This window comes from Bufo bufo, chromosome 5 (genome assembly GCF_905171765.1).
Source record: "Bufo bufo chromosome 5, aBufBuf1.1, whole genome shotgun sequence".
In the NCBI taxonomy this organism is placed as follows: Eukaryota; Metazoa; Chordata; class Amphibia; order Anura; family Bufonidae; genus Bufo; species Bufo bufo.
The window spans coordinates 20,733,653-20,748,371 of NC_053393.1; the positions used below are offsets into that span (position 1 = coordinate 20,733,653).

Below are 14,719 nucleotides of genomic sequence, written 5' to 3' on the forward strand. Positions count from 1 at the left end.
AGCAGTATTATAGTAGTTATATTCTTGTACATAGGAGCAGTATTATAGTAGTTATATTCTTGTACATAGGAGGCAGTATTATAGTAGTTATATTCTTGTACATAGGAGGCAGTATTATAGTAGTTATATTCTTGTACATAGGAGCAATATTATAGTAGTTATATTCTTGTACATAGGAGCAGTTTTATAGTAGTTATATTCTTGTACATAGGAGCAGTATTATAGTAGTTATATTCTTATACATAGGAGCAGTATTATAGTAGTTATATTCTTGTACCTAGGAGCAGTATTATAGTAGATATATTCATGTACATAGGAGGCAGTATTATAGTAGTTATATTCTTGTGCATAGGAGCAGTATTATAGCAGTTATATTCTTGTACATAGGAGGCAGTATTATAGTAGTTATATTCTTGTACATAGAAGCAGTATTATAGTAGTTATATTCTTGTACATAGGAGGCAGTATTATAGTAGTTATATTCTTGTACATAGGAGGCAGTATTATAGTAGTTATATTCTTGTACATAGGAGCAGTATTATAGTAGTTATATTCCTGTACATAGGAGCAGTATTATAGTAGTTATATTCTTGTACATAGGAGGCAGTATTATAGTAGTTATATTCTTGTACATAGGAGGCAGTATTATAGTAGTTATATTCTTGTACATAGGAGCAGTATTATAGTAGTTATATTCTTGTATATAGAAGGCAGTATTATAGTAGTTATATTCTTGTACATAGGAGCAGTATTATAGTAGTTATATTCTTGTACATAGAAGCAGTATTATAGTAGTTATATTCTTGTACATAGGAGGCAGTATTATAGTAGGTATATTATTGTACATAGGAGCAGTATTATAGTAGTTATATTAATGTACATAGGAGCAGTATTATAGTAGTTATATTCTTATACATAGGAGCAGTATTATAGTAGTTATATTCTTGTACATAGGAGCAGTATTATAGTAGTTATATTCTTGTACATAGGAGCAGTATTATAGTAGTTATATTCTTGTACATAGGAGGCAGTATTATAGTAGTAATATTCTTGTACATAGGAGGCAGTATTACAGTAGTTATATTATTGTACATAGGAGCAGTATTATAGTAGTTATATTAATGTACATAAAAGCAGTATTATAGTAGTTATATTCTTGTACATAGGAGGCAGTATTATAGTAGTTATATTCTTGTACATAGGAGCAGTATTATAGTAGTTATATTCTTGTACATAGGAGCAGTATTATAGTAGTTATATTCATGTTCATAGGAGGCAGTATTATATTAGTTATATTCTTGTACATAGGAGCGGTATTATAGTAGTTATATTCCTGTACATAGGAGCAGTATTGTAGTAGCGATATTCTTGTACATAGGAGCAGTATTATAGTAGTTATATTCTTGTACATAGGAGGCAGTATTATAGTAGTTATATTCTTGTACATAGGAGCAGTATTATAGTAGTTATATTCTTGTACATAGGAGGCAGTATTATAGCAGTTATTTTCTTGTACATAGGAGCAGTATTATAATTATAATAATATAACTATACTAGCAGAAGGACACGGCTTTGCACGGGTATATTTCATGTATTTCATTTAATGTTTGTGTGTGTCGTTAAAAGATATCAACAGTATATCTGTTCCCCTATAACAGTGACCTCCACAGCCCCCTAACCCTTAACACTGACCCTTTCCACAGTGCACACCTCCTTAAAATGTGACCTCCACAGCAGCCCACTCCCTTAATTTTAATCTTCACAGCAGCCTGCCATTTAATAGTGAGTTCCACAGCACCCCAACCTCTTGACAGTGACATCCACAGGGGCCCACCCCTTAACACTGACCATAGATTACAGTCCCCTTGATTGTGACTCCCACCATTCCAGACAGAGACCTCCACAGCGATTGCCCCTTTAACAATGACTGCCACAGTCCCCTTCTCCCTTTAACAGTGACCTCCACAGCGGCCTGCCCCCTTCACAGTAACATTCACAGCGCCCTCCCCTATAACAGTAAAATCCAGAGCGCCGCCCCTTTAACAGTGACCTCCACAGCATCCAGCCCTTTATTAGTGACCTCCACAGTACCCCGTCTCGTTAACAGTGATTTCCACAATAACCCGCCCCCTTTACAGTGACCTCTACAGCACCTCACCCCTTAATACTGACCTCCATAGTGGACCGTCCCCTTAACTGTGACCTCCACCTTTTCCTGCCCCCTTAACAGAGACCTCCACAGCGCCTGCCGCTATAACAGTGACATCCACAGCATCCCGCCCCTTTAACAGTGACCTCCACAGTGGCCTCCCCTTTATTAGTGACCTCCACAGTACCCCATCTCCCTAACAGTGATTTCCACAACACCCCGCCCCCTTAACAGTGGCCTCTAGAGCAATCTTCCCCTTAACACTGACCTCCATAGCGGACCGTCCCCTTAACTGTGACCTTCACAGCAGCCTGCCTCCTTAAATGTGACCTCCACAGCACTCCGTTTCCTTAACAGTGTCATCCACAGCGCCCTGCCCCTTTAAAGCTGACCTACAGCAGTGAAGAAAAATGGCTGGGTTGTTATGGAAACCTGGAGTAAAACTGTGTATGTGGAGACTGAGGGCCTGCGAGCTTCTATTGGCTGATAAGAGTCATGTGACCGTGTGTATGGCAGTTGGGGTAAAAGGGAAAGACCGGCAGGCTTCTATTGGCTAATGTAGGTCACGTGATGTGATGTCATTTGTTTGGAGTATCTCAGGAATGGTACGTGCTAGAGAGCTGAGACCCGGTCTAAAACCTTCCCGGACATCTGATGTACCTGTGCGCCAAATTTCATGATTGTACAGTAGATGCGACGTTGCGGATTCCTTTATCGGACATACACTCATCTTTATATATCAGATATAACTAAAATTATATAACTTCTATTTAGGTTGTGCAGATGTGGCAGTGTTTTAGTAGCTTTACCCCTAGTTGTGTTTTATGAAAATCTGCTCTAGGCTCTTGAAGGTTTTTTTCGTCACTTTACCTGAGTCTTCTGAAGACAGGAGACTTTTCGATACTGAGACTTTATCTTCAGAGTTACGTGCCCACTCCACCATTCCCCTCCAGCCTTTCATCGGGAAGCTGATGTCCGTCTGGCCATTTGCTGGACGCTTGTAGATGCTTAAAACTTGAAAGACAAAAAAAGGAGCATCTCATGAGGGGCAGTGATGTTCTGCAGGTTCATCTCCTTCAGGATTAAAGTTCTTACAAGCCCCTTGCATGTTTCCCTCTTCACTGAAGACATGGGAGCTAAAAACTCCCTAAGACATCAAAATAAAGATCCACACAAGTCATATATACCGCACACAAGTCTATGGTTGGATAGGATCGTGAAGTAGTCATCAGTGGAGTTGAATGGTGGTGGTCCCATAGGGTGCCCAGCTGGTTGACCCCACATGTGCCCTCCTAGTAGAAGTAACTAGAAGTAGTGGAAGGTGATCTGTCCTATAAAGATCAACTGGTTCCCACGTGGGTCATTTCTGCAACTCTAGTATTTTATTAATTTTTCCCCCCTAAATGATGAAGAGACCCCAGCACCAACCACTGATGAGACATCAACTGGTCCTCAAAAATAAAAAGTCAGACAGCTGTGATGGGAGATCTACAGGGACACTACTCAATGGGTGGTCCGACATTAGAGCCCATAATAAGAACCAAAAGCGGTGGTGTCTTTCGTGTCCTTTCGGCTACAACTCTCGTTATTTAGGCAACTGTATGGAAGTGTTATTTAGCTATTCTCACACTTAGGTGTTGTACGGTTCCGTATTTGTACACTATATGACAGCATAACAGGATATACCGCATGGGCCATTGTCCTACATAAAGCACGTCCATCCTTGGATCCTCAGCAGCACTGGTGGCACAGAGGGGGCTCATTTAGAGTCATTTAGACATGCCTCCCAAGTGTCCCTCTTTTTGACCCAATCCCCTCTGTCCCGCATTAATAAATTTACTAAATTACTCCTTACTAGACCATCTGTATGGTTTTGACCTGTATATTAGACCAGAACTTCATTATTTGGTGCAATTTGGACCTTAAAATATCTATAATCAGATTATTTAAATGGAACTTACACTTACCTAACCAATTCCCGGCTACTGCAGTTGTGATGGGGGTCAGTATTGCCGCGATGCATGCCGGCATTTATTGTCTCTCTTTCCGATTTTCAAAAGTTGGGAGTTATGATTTAGAGCTTAGGTTATTAATCTATAGCATGTGCAGGTAACATACATCATGTCTCTAGGGGTTACTCCCAGTCTGAGATCATAGCCCTAGTGGCTCAGTGGTTGAAGGGCATCTGTCAGCAGTTCTGTCCCTATGACACCGGCTGACCTGTTACATGTGCGCTCGGCAGCTGACGGCCTCTGTGTTGGTCCCGTGTTCCTATGTGCCCGCATTGCTGAGAAATATGATGGTTTATTATATGCAAATGAGCCTCTAGGAGCCTCGGGGGCGTTACCATTACACCGAGAGGCTCTGCTCTCTCTGCAACTGCTGTGCCCTCTGCACTTTGATTAAAAGGGCCAGGCAGCATTAAGGTCCGTGCACATGAGCGTATGTACAGTACATTGCAGTCCGCAAAACGCTTATCTGTCAAAAATACAGATGACGTCCGTGTTCCATTCTTTTTTGCAACAATTGTAACAATGCTTATTCTTCTCTGCAAAATGGACAATTATAGGACATGTTCTCTATTTTTTGTGGTGCTGAAATGAATGTGGATCAGATGCGGAACAAAAATACGGTCCCATGAATGGGGCCTAAAAGTCATCATGCCCGGCCCTGACTTCTCCTACAGAGAGATCTGACTTGAGCCTCTAGGTGTAACGGTAACGCCCCCATTGCTCCTAGAGCTTCATTTGCATATATCAAAACATCATTTTTCTTAGTAATGCGGACACATAGGAACACGGGACCAACACAGGCGCCTTCCGCTGCCGAGCGCACATGTAACAGGTCAGCCGGTGTCATAGGGACAGAACTGCTGACAGCTGCCCTTTAACACTGTTATCCTGGAGTCCTGGGTTCGTGTCTGACCAGGGGCCACATCTGCATGGAGATTGTAGGTTCTCCCTACATTTGCATGGGTTTCCTGCCACACCTAGCCATACATAGGGTCACTTGCAATTTACATTGTGAGCCCCAATGGGAACGAGCGGAAAATGTCGGCGATATGTAAATATATAAAATAAATAAACAAATAAAAAATAGTTCATTTATTTCACTACTTGGTTAGTGAGAAGCAGCGATGCAGAGCATCCGAGGGGATCGCTCCGTGACCCGGTAATTCGGATTATTGATGAGCTGCAGCACCGGAGCGCACAACCACAAACCGTTACAAAGAATACGTTTGCTTCATACACCGAGCGAATCACAGACACGGCCCTTAGCACAAGCTCTGTGCATGCGGAGGTCTGGACTGCAGAGCCGCTCTGCGTGGAGGGGAACGCGCTGAATACATAAACAGCTGCCGACGAGCGAGCAGCGCAACCTAGTGGTGAACGACGGGAGTGCGGACGCCGCACTCTGCTCGCCATACCATCGCACAGCAACGCCGGCACCTACCCAGATTGTCCGTCACTTGGTACGAGTCCTTGAAATCCTTCATCCGGAATCCGATGACATCTATGAAGTCTTCCACCAGTCTGAAGAGATCTTTCACACTCAGGCCCATCTGAAAAAAAGCAGAAGATATCAGAATATAAACCAACGCATCGAATGACCATTAAGACCCACTGCTTGACACAGCAGATGTTACAGCGGTCGCGCACATTAGACGGAAGAACATTAGATCGTTCAGGAGAACGATGGTTTGACAGACGCAGCTGTACTGGTTTTTAATCCGTATTGGCCGCAAAAATCGCTAAAACTGGTCACACGCGATGAGTGGCGCCGAGCGCAGAACGAACGATTGTGCGTCTTATTCTCCAATGGATTCAATTTCTGAGACAATGAGAATCCGTCAGTGGTCGGCTAAAAGCTTTTGTTTGAAACTGTCCAATTTAATCAACTTTATATTAATGTGTATGGGAACCTTGCAGTCCCATGTAACAACACAGATAACAAAGTAAGGGTGGGTTCACACTAGCGTTATGGAGTCCGTGGAGATAGGGTTATAACGGAACATAACGGAATCCATAGGATGGAAATGCAAAACGGACGCCTTTAGGAGGCATTCCGTTTTGCTCCGTCCTAATAGAAGTCTATGGGAAAACATAACGGATCCGTCCGGGTCCTATCGACGTGCATAACGGGAACCAGACGGATCCGTTATGTTTTCCCATAGACTTCTATTAGGACGGAGCAAAACGGAATGACTCTTAAAGGCGTCCGTTTTGCATTCCGTCATAATGCAATGGGCAGCAAAACGGATCCGTCCTTCCGTCTTATGGATTCCGTTATGTTCCGTTATAACCCTGTTATAACGGAAAGCCACAACGGACTCCATAACGCTAGTGTGAACCCACCCTAATGTGAGTAAACATAATGTAAGAAATGTCCCCTGCAGTCCTATGTAACACCACTGATAACACACTGATATCTCTCTGAGTACAGATAATGTAGTAGATGTCACCTGCAGTCCTATGTAACACCACAGATAGCACAGTGATAACTCTCCGAGTACAGATAATGTAGTAGATGTCACCTGCAGTCCTATGTAACACCACAGATAACACGGTGATAACTCTCTGAGTACAGATAATGTAGTAGATGTCACCTGCAGTCCTATGTAACACCACTGATAACACGGTGATAACTCTCTGAGTACAGATAATGTAGTAGATGTCACCTGCAGTCCTATGTAACACCACAGATAACACAGTGATAACTCTCTGAGTACATATAATGTAGTAGATGTCACCTGCAGTCCTATGTAACATTACAGATAACACAGTGATAACTCTCTGAGTACAGATAATGTAGTAGATGTCACCTGCAGTCCTATGTAACACCACAGATAACACAGTGATAACTCTCTGAGTACAGATAATGTAGTAGATGTCCCCTGCAGTCCTATGTAACACCACAGATAACACAGTGATAACTCTCTGAGTACAGATAATGTAGTAGATGTCACCTGCAGTCCTATGTAACACCACAGATAACACAGTGATAACTCTCTGAGTACAGATAATGTGGTAGATGTCACCTGCAGTCCTATGTAACACCACAGATAACACAGTGATAACTCTCTGAGTACAGATAATGTAGTAGATATCACCTGCAGTCCTATGTAACACCACAGATAACACAGTGATAACTCTCTGAGTACAGATAATATAGTAGATGTCACCTGCAGTCCTATGTAACACCACAGATAACACAGTGATAGCTCTCTGAGTACAGATAATGTAGTAGATGTCACCTGCAGTCCTATGTAACACCACAGATAACACAGTGATAACTCTCTGAGTACAGATAATGTAGTAGATGTCACCTGCAGTCCTATGTAACACCACAGATAACACAGTGATGACTCTGAGTACAGATAATGTAGTAGATGTCACCTGCAGTCCTATGTAACACCACAGATAACACAGTGATAACTCTCTGCGTACAGATAATGTAGTAGATGTCACCTGCAGTCCTATGTAACACCCCAGATAATGTAGTTATGTCATCTCCTTACCATACATTACGATATTACGGTTTCCTGGAGGATCTGGATCGGTAGTAGTGATCATGCACTGCAGTCCGCCATAGACACACTGGGCTGCAGTACCAGACTAAACCTACAGACAGGGGTGGAGCCATTTCTGGAAGGGAGGAGCCATGTTTCCGTATGCAGTGGTGGCCCTTTAAAGGGATAGCGCCATGTCAAGCAGTTATATCAGATGGGTGGGTCAGTTTTGGCGCTGGCGCCTGTGACTACTTCTGCAGCTGGGCTATAACAGATATAATACATGGAAAACAGGCGCTGTACAGCGGGGCCCCGGCTCCCCTGTGTCTGTGCGGCAGGCGGCGGATCTACACCGCGTGTGAACACGTGCGAGCGCTCATGTCCCTTTAACGCATTCTAAATAACAGGCCTGGTAATTATAAGCGCAGAGGCAGAAAGCATCAAATTAGACTTTATCTGTTCGGTTTTCAGACTGTCCTGTTGTCTTGACAACCCGGCGGAGACGCGCGCTCAGCCGCTTGTAAGGAGCAACATAATAATAACAGTAATAACACCGGAGAAAAGGAGCAATAATAGCGCCGCCATATTGTGATCTAATCGCAGCCAGATGAATATCAGGAGAATAAAGGCACAACAAAGCCTGAAACCTGATACATTGTAACGCCTCTCAGAAACTGTAGAATCACCGCCATATGTATGTACATGTAATTCTACCGTATACTAAACACTGACCTCTATATGGCGGTATATATTCTATATGTAATTCTACCGTATACTAAACACTGACCTCTATATGGCGGTATATATTCTATGTGTAATTATACCTATACCGGGCACTGACCTCTATATGGCGGTATATATTCTATGTGTAATTATACCTATACCGGGCACTGACCTCTATATGGCAGTATATATTCTATATGTAATTATGCCTATACCGGGCACTGACCTCTATATGGCGGTATATATTCTATATGTAATTATACCTTTACCGGACACTGACCTCTATATGGCGGTATATATTCTATATGTAATTATACCTTTACCGGACACTGACCTCTATATGGCGGTATATATTCTATATGTAATTATACCTTTACCGGGCACTGACCTCTATATGGCGGTATATATTCTATATGTAATTATGCCTATACCGGGCACTGACCTCTATATGGCGGTATATATTCTATATGTAATTATACCTATACCGGGCACTGACCTCTATATGGCGGTATATATTCTATATGTAATTATACCTTTACCGGACACTGACCTCTATATGGCGGTATATATTCTATATGTAATTATACCTATACTGGACACTGACCTCTATATGGCGGTATATATTCTATATGTAATTATACCTTTACCGGGCACTGACCTCTATATGGCGGTATATATTCTATATGTAATTATGCCTATACCGGGCACTGACCTCTATATGGCGGTATATATTCTATATGTAATTATACCTATACCGGGCACTGACCTCTATATGGCGGTATATATTCTATATGTAATTATACCTTTACCGGACACTGACCTCTATATGGCGGTATATATTCTATATGTAATTATGCCTATACCGGGCACTGACCTCTATATGGCGGTAAATATTCTATATGTAATTATACCTATACTGGACACTGACCTCTATATGGCGGTATATATTCTATATGTAATTATACCTATACCGGGCACTGACCTCTATATGGCGGTATATATTCTATATGTAATTATACCTTTACCGGACACTGACCTCTATATGGCGGTATATATTCTATATGTAATTATACCTATACCGGGCACTGACCTCTATATGGCGGTATATATTCTATATGTAATTATACCTATACTGGACACTGACCTCTATATGGCGGTATATATTCTATATGTAATTATACCTATACCGGGCACTGACCTCTATATGGCGGTATATATTCTATATGTAATTATACCTATACCGGGCACTGACCTCTATATGGCGGTATATATTCTATATGTAATTATACCTTTACCGGACACTGACCTCTATATGGCGGTATATATTCTATATGTAATTATACCTATACCGGGCACTGACCTCTATATGGCGGTATATATTCTATATGTAATAAGAACATCTTCTGGTAATTGTGGAGATTGATTTATCGGAGCCGGTAACGAGTCGGGTGGAAGCGTTTATGTCGTGTCTTAGAAATCCAAGCTCGATCAATGCAGTAATTACTACACGATGCAAGCGATGATTATCCCCGATCTATAAAATCACTGGGGGGGGGGGGGGCATTATGGGGAAGTGTAATACAGTGCTTTATATTGGGGGAATATGACTATCTGCTGATTACATCATTAATACGGACGGTTATCTATACCCGCTGCTGCCTATAGACCCCCGTCCTCTGGGGCCCTCCGCTGACACTGGTTGTAGCTCGTTATTGGCTGTTTCCCTCCTTTCATCCCTCCCTCATCAGAGAGAAGCGTGAACTGAACCGCTGATCACGTGACAGTGCCCATCACCTCTGAGGACCCTGCGACAACATGTTTCCAGCTGACTCTTGGGTAGGACATCACGGCACTAGTCAAGGTTGTCAAGGCTGAGGTCAGCGGGGGATGTCCAGAAAGGTTAAAGGTTAAACGTGTGCAGCAGCATGCAGGGGGCAGACTATTGCAAACTGTGGCCCCTCATCCTGTGGCCCCTGTGATACGTGCGCCCCCCATGGGCGGGCGATTAGCACTCACCATCTGGGCTTCGTCCCACTTGTCCCGGTTTTCGTCGGTCAGTAAGTTGCTGATGATCTGCACGACGTTCTGTGGAAAGAACAGAGAGCGGGTTACGTCCGCAGGAGACTGACCGCCCCACACCCGCTCCAGGCCGCCACATGGTCACTGGCTCCTCCATATTGATTCCTGCTTCACGGCTCGGATACTCCAATAATCTATGTCAGGGATCAGCTGCTTTTGGAACTACAACTCCCAGAATCCTCCTGTCACTTTTATGGGAGTTACAAAAACAGCCAAGTAAGTGTGCATGCTGGGAGTTGTAGTTTCACAGCAGCTGGAGAGCCGAAGGTTGCTGATCCCTGATGAATGTATCTCACCCTACTATGTGTGACAATATCTCCTGAGCTGTGTATCTAATCCTATCATGTGTGATACTGCCTGCTGAGCTGTGTATCTAATCCTGTCCTGTGTGATACTGTCTGCTGAGCTGTGTATCTAATCCTATCATGTGTGATACTGCCTGCTGAGCTGTGTATCTAATCCTGTCCTGTGTGATACTGTCTGCTGAGCTGTGTATCTAATCCCATCCTGTGTGATACTGTCCGCTGAGCTGTGTATCTAATCCTATCATATGTGATATTATCTGCAGAGCTGTGTATCTAATCCTATCATGTGTGATACTGTCTGCTGAGCTGTGTATCTAATCCTATCCTGTGTGATACTGTCTGCTGAGCTGTGTATCTAATCCTATCATATGTGATATTATCTGCAGAGCTGTGTATCTAATCCTATCCTGTGTGATACTGTCTGCTGAGCTGTGTATCTAATCCTATAATGAGTGATACTGTCGGCTGAGCTGTGTATCTAATCCTATCCTGTGTGATACTGTCTGCTGAGCTGTGTATCTAATCCTATCCTGTGTGATACTGTCTGCAGAGCTGTGTATCTAATCCTATCCTGTGTGATACTGTCTGCTGAGCTGTGTATCTAATCCTATCCTGTGTGATACTGTCTGCTGAGCTGTGTATCTAATCCTATCCTGTGTGATACTGTCTGCTGAGCTGTGTATCTAATCCTATCCTGTGTGATACTGTCTGCTGAGCTGTCTATCTAATCCTGTCCTGTGTGATACTGTCTGCTGAGCTGTGTATCTAATCCTATCCTGTGTGATACTGACTGCTGAGCTGTGTATCTAATCCTATCATGTGTGATACTGTCTGCTGAGCTGTGTATCTAATCCTATCCTGTGTGATACTGTCTGCTGAGCTGTGTATCTAATCCTCTCCTGTGTGATACTGTCTGCTGAGCTGTATATCTAATCCTATCATGTGTGATACTGTCTGCTGAGCTGTGTATCTAATCCCATCCTGTGTGATACTGTCTGCTGAGCTGTGTATCTAATCCTATCCTGTGTGATACTGTCTGCTGAGCTGTGTATCTAATCCTATCCTGTGTGATACTGTCTGCTGAGCTGCTGTATCTAATCCTATCCTGTGTGATACTGTCTGCTAAGCTGCTGTATCTAATCCTATGTGATACTGTCTGCTGAGCTGTGTATCTAATCCTATCCTGTGTGATACTGTCTGCTCAGCTGTGTATCTAATCCTGTCCTGTGTGATACTGTCTTCTGAGCTGTGTATCTAATCCTATCCTGTGTGATACTGTCTGCTGAGCTGTGTATCTAATCCTATCCTGTGTGATACTGTCTGCTGACCTGTGTATCTAATCCTATCCTGTGTGATACTGTCTGCTGAGCCATGTATCTAATCCCACCATGTGTGATACTGTCTGCTGAGCTGTGTATCTAATCCTATCCTGTGTGATACTGCCTGCTGAGCCATGTATCTAATCCCACCATGTGTGATACTGTCTGCTGAGCTGTGTATCTAATCCTATCCTGTGTGATACTGTCGGCTGAGCCATGTATCTAATCCCACCACGTGTGATACAGCACTCTATCGCTCCTCTCACCTGGACGTCGTTGGATGACGGGTTGTGGTACGGCCGTCGGAAGATCTCAGTCATGTTCCTCAGGCTGTCCACAATGGATAGGATGTCTCCACTATAGCTGGCGCCGTCCTGCGTGGCGTCCACCAGAGTCTGCAGCACGGCCGAAACGCCTTCCCCCTTTTGCCCCCTCTGCGCCTTGGAGAGGTGCTCCTTGATCTGCAATAATAACATACCGCAATGTGTCATAATAATCCTGCAGAGCATTCCCCTCCAGGCATGAGATACACTGCAGCTCCCGCTGGTTGTCACTCAGGTTCCTGAGATCATCCTGAGACCTGCAAAGATCAGGCTTCCCCGAGCGAAGCCGTCCCTTCTGACCACAGAGACCTGAAACGCGCCGGTTTAGCACATTCTCATGCTCCGGAGTCAGATGTGTCACACGAGGTCGGATCGTGCTCGCTGCTACATTGTATCAAGATGGAAATCCAACAAGTGCGCATTTCCGCTGCCCCCTCCGTAACAGCTTAGCAAAACACTTAGCAAAAAATAAAAAAAAACAATAAAAATAAAAGGCAAAACGCGCCAAGAGCCCTAAAACTCAGCAAACAAAGTTGAGTGCAATTCACGAAGGAATTATGGCGGCTTCTGAGCGCATAATAATACAAATCACAAAGGCACTTAAACCTTCCGGCTCCCCCGGACGCCACCAACTTGCAATATTTCCACGCCAGCAGATCGACGCGTTTCGCAGAAAAAGAAAAAAAAAGTCAAAAAAGAACAAAATTGAATTAAAGCATAAATAATGAGGCTGCGAGGAGACGCCAAGCGGTATTTTTTCTCTTACCATCTGTTGAATGTTCCTGTAGTCAAGGGAGACACATTTGATGTACATCGGCGCCTCCCAGTACGCGTCTCCCACCTCGTCCAGAACGCACTTTCGGAGAATCAGTCCTGCAAGCGAGCAATGGTATCGAATGATTCTTTCCTCTAAAGATCAGGTTCCCCATGGGCCTGGGAAAGCTGGGTGGTATTACAGCTTGCCCAGGCTTTGCCACCCAGCTTTCCAGGGTTCTGAATGGCCAATACCCACTGGCTAGACAGAGAAGAAGGGGGATGCATACAGCAGTGGGGCATCCGTCCATCGATCCCTTTATGTTGTGGGTCACTTATTTAAAGGGACATTTCAGCAAACAGCATTTATTATGCAGAGAAAGTGAATACAAACCCGTCACATTATACCACGATCGTTCCAAGGGTTACGACCACCCTGCAATCCATCAGCGGCGGTTGCGCTTGCACGCTATAAGAAGCAAGCACTAGCCTAGGTGAGCTCCGCCGTCCCGGCCGCCAGAGAAGTCGGCGCTCTTTCCTACAGTGTGCAAGCACGACCACCGCAGGAGGATTGCAGGGTGGTCGTAACCGTGTGATGAAAAAAATGAATCCAGCCGGCAAAGGAAGCAATATGGACAATCACAATACATTAGTAAGGGGCTCGTGTTCACTTTCTCGACATGATAAATGCCATTGGCTGAAGTGACACAACCTCTTTAATCACTTTCAAGATCTCTGCTTGCTGTTCGCGGAAAAGATCCTGTGGTCGGAGAGTTTGTTACAAATGTATTAGAGGGGCTGTCTCATCATGCACAATGGGGGCATATCGCTAGGATCCCGCACCAAAATCGAGAACGGAGCCCCGAAGGTGAAAGAGGGCGCACTGCGCATGCGCAGCAGCCCTCCATTCATTTTCTACGGGGCTGGCGAAAATAGCCAAGCGCTGGCTCGGCTATTTCCGTCGGCCTCATAGAAATGAATGGGAGCGGGGGGGCTGGGAGTTGTAGTTTCTCAAGTGCTGGAGATAGGCTGCATGCTGGCTGCTGCGCTGGCGCTGTCCACCGTCCCTGGTGCTGAAATGAAGTTTGTTGTTTCAGCTGCAACTTTTTCGGTCCGGATCATAACGTCCAACCAGTAGAGGACTTCCAGGAAGTGTTGCCAGAGGGACGCAGGAGAAGCTGCAAGCAGTGGGCCTCTAACTTCAAGCACAGAGTTGCAGTATAAAGTATGAGGGGAGAGAAAGCGCAGGAGCCCACATACTCCAATAGGAAAAATAGCCCAGCTGGAGTTGCTGATGATAGCTTGGTCCTAATGAAGCAGTGATGCAGTTGAAAGCATGGGGGAGCAACAGAACAGTAGTCTGAACCAATGATTAGGCAAGTGGTGGCCTTTAGACCCCCACAGACTCCAATAGGCAAAGTAGCCATTCTGGAGTTGCTGACGATAGAGTGGTCCTAATGAAGTAGTGATGCAGTTGAAAGCATGGGGGAGCACCAGAACAGTATCTAAACCAATGATTAGACAGGTAGTGACTTTCAGACCTCCACAGACTCCAACAG

General features: G+C 44.2%; 1 protein-coding gene across 1 annotated transcript in view; it reads right to left on the minus strand.

The window, feature by feature from the left end:
* ADGRB1 (adhesion G protein-coupled receptor B1) overlaps positions 1 to 14,719 on the minus strand; it is a 587,254-nt gene that overhangs the window by 217,690 nt on the left and 354,845 nt on the right. The window contains 5 exon segments of the mRNA XM_040432704.1: positions 3,020 to 3,163; positions 5,603 to 5,711; positions 10,398 to 10,466; positions 12,351 to 12,545; positions 13,174 to 13,280. Coding sequence (XP_040288638.1) covers positions 3,020 to 3,163; positions 5,603 to 5,711; positions 10,398 to 10,466; positions 12,351 to 12,545; positions 13,174 to 13,280 — 624 coding nt within the window.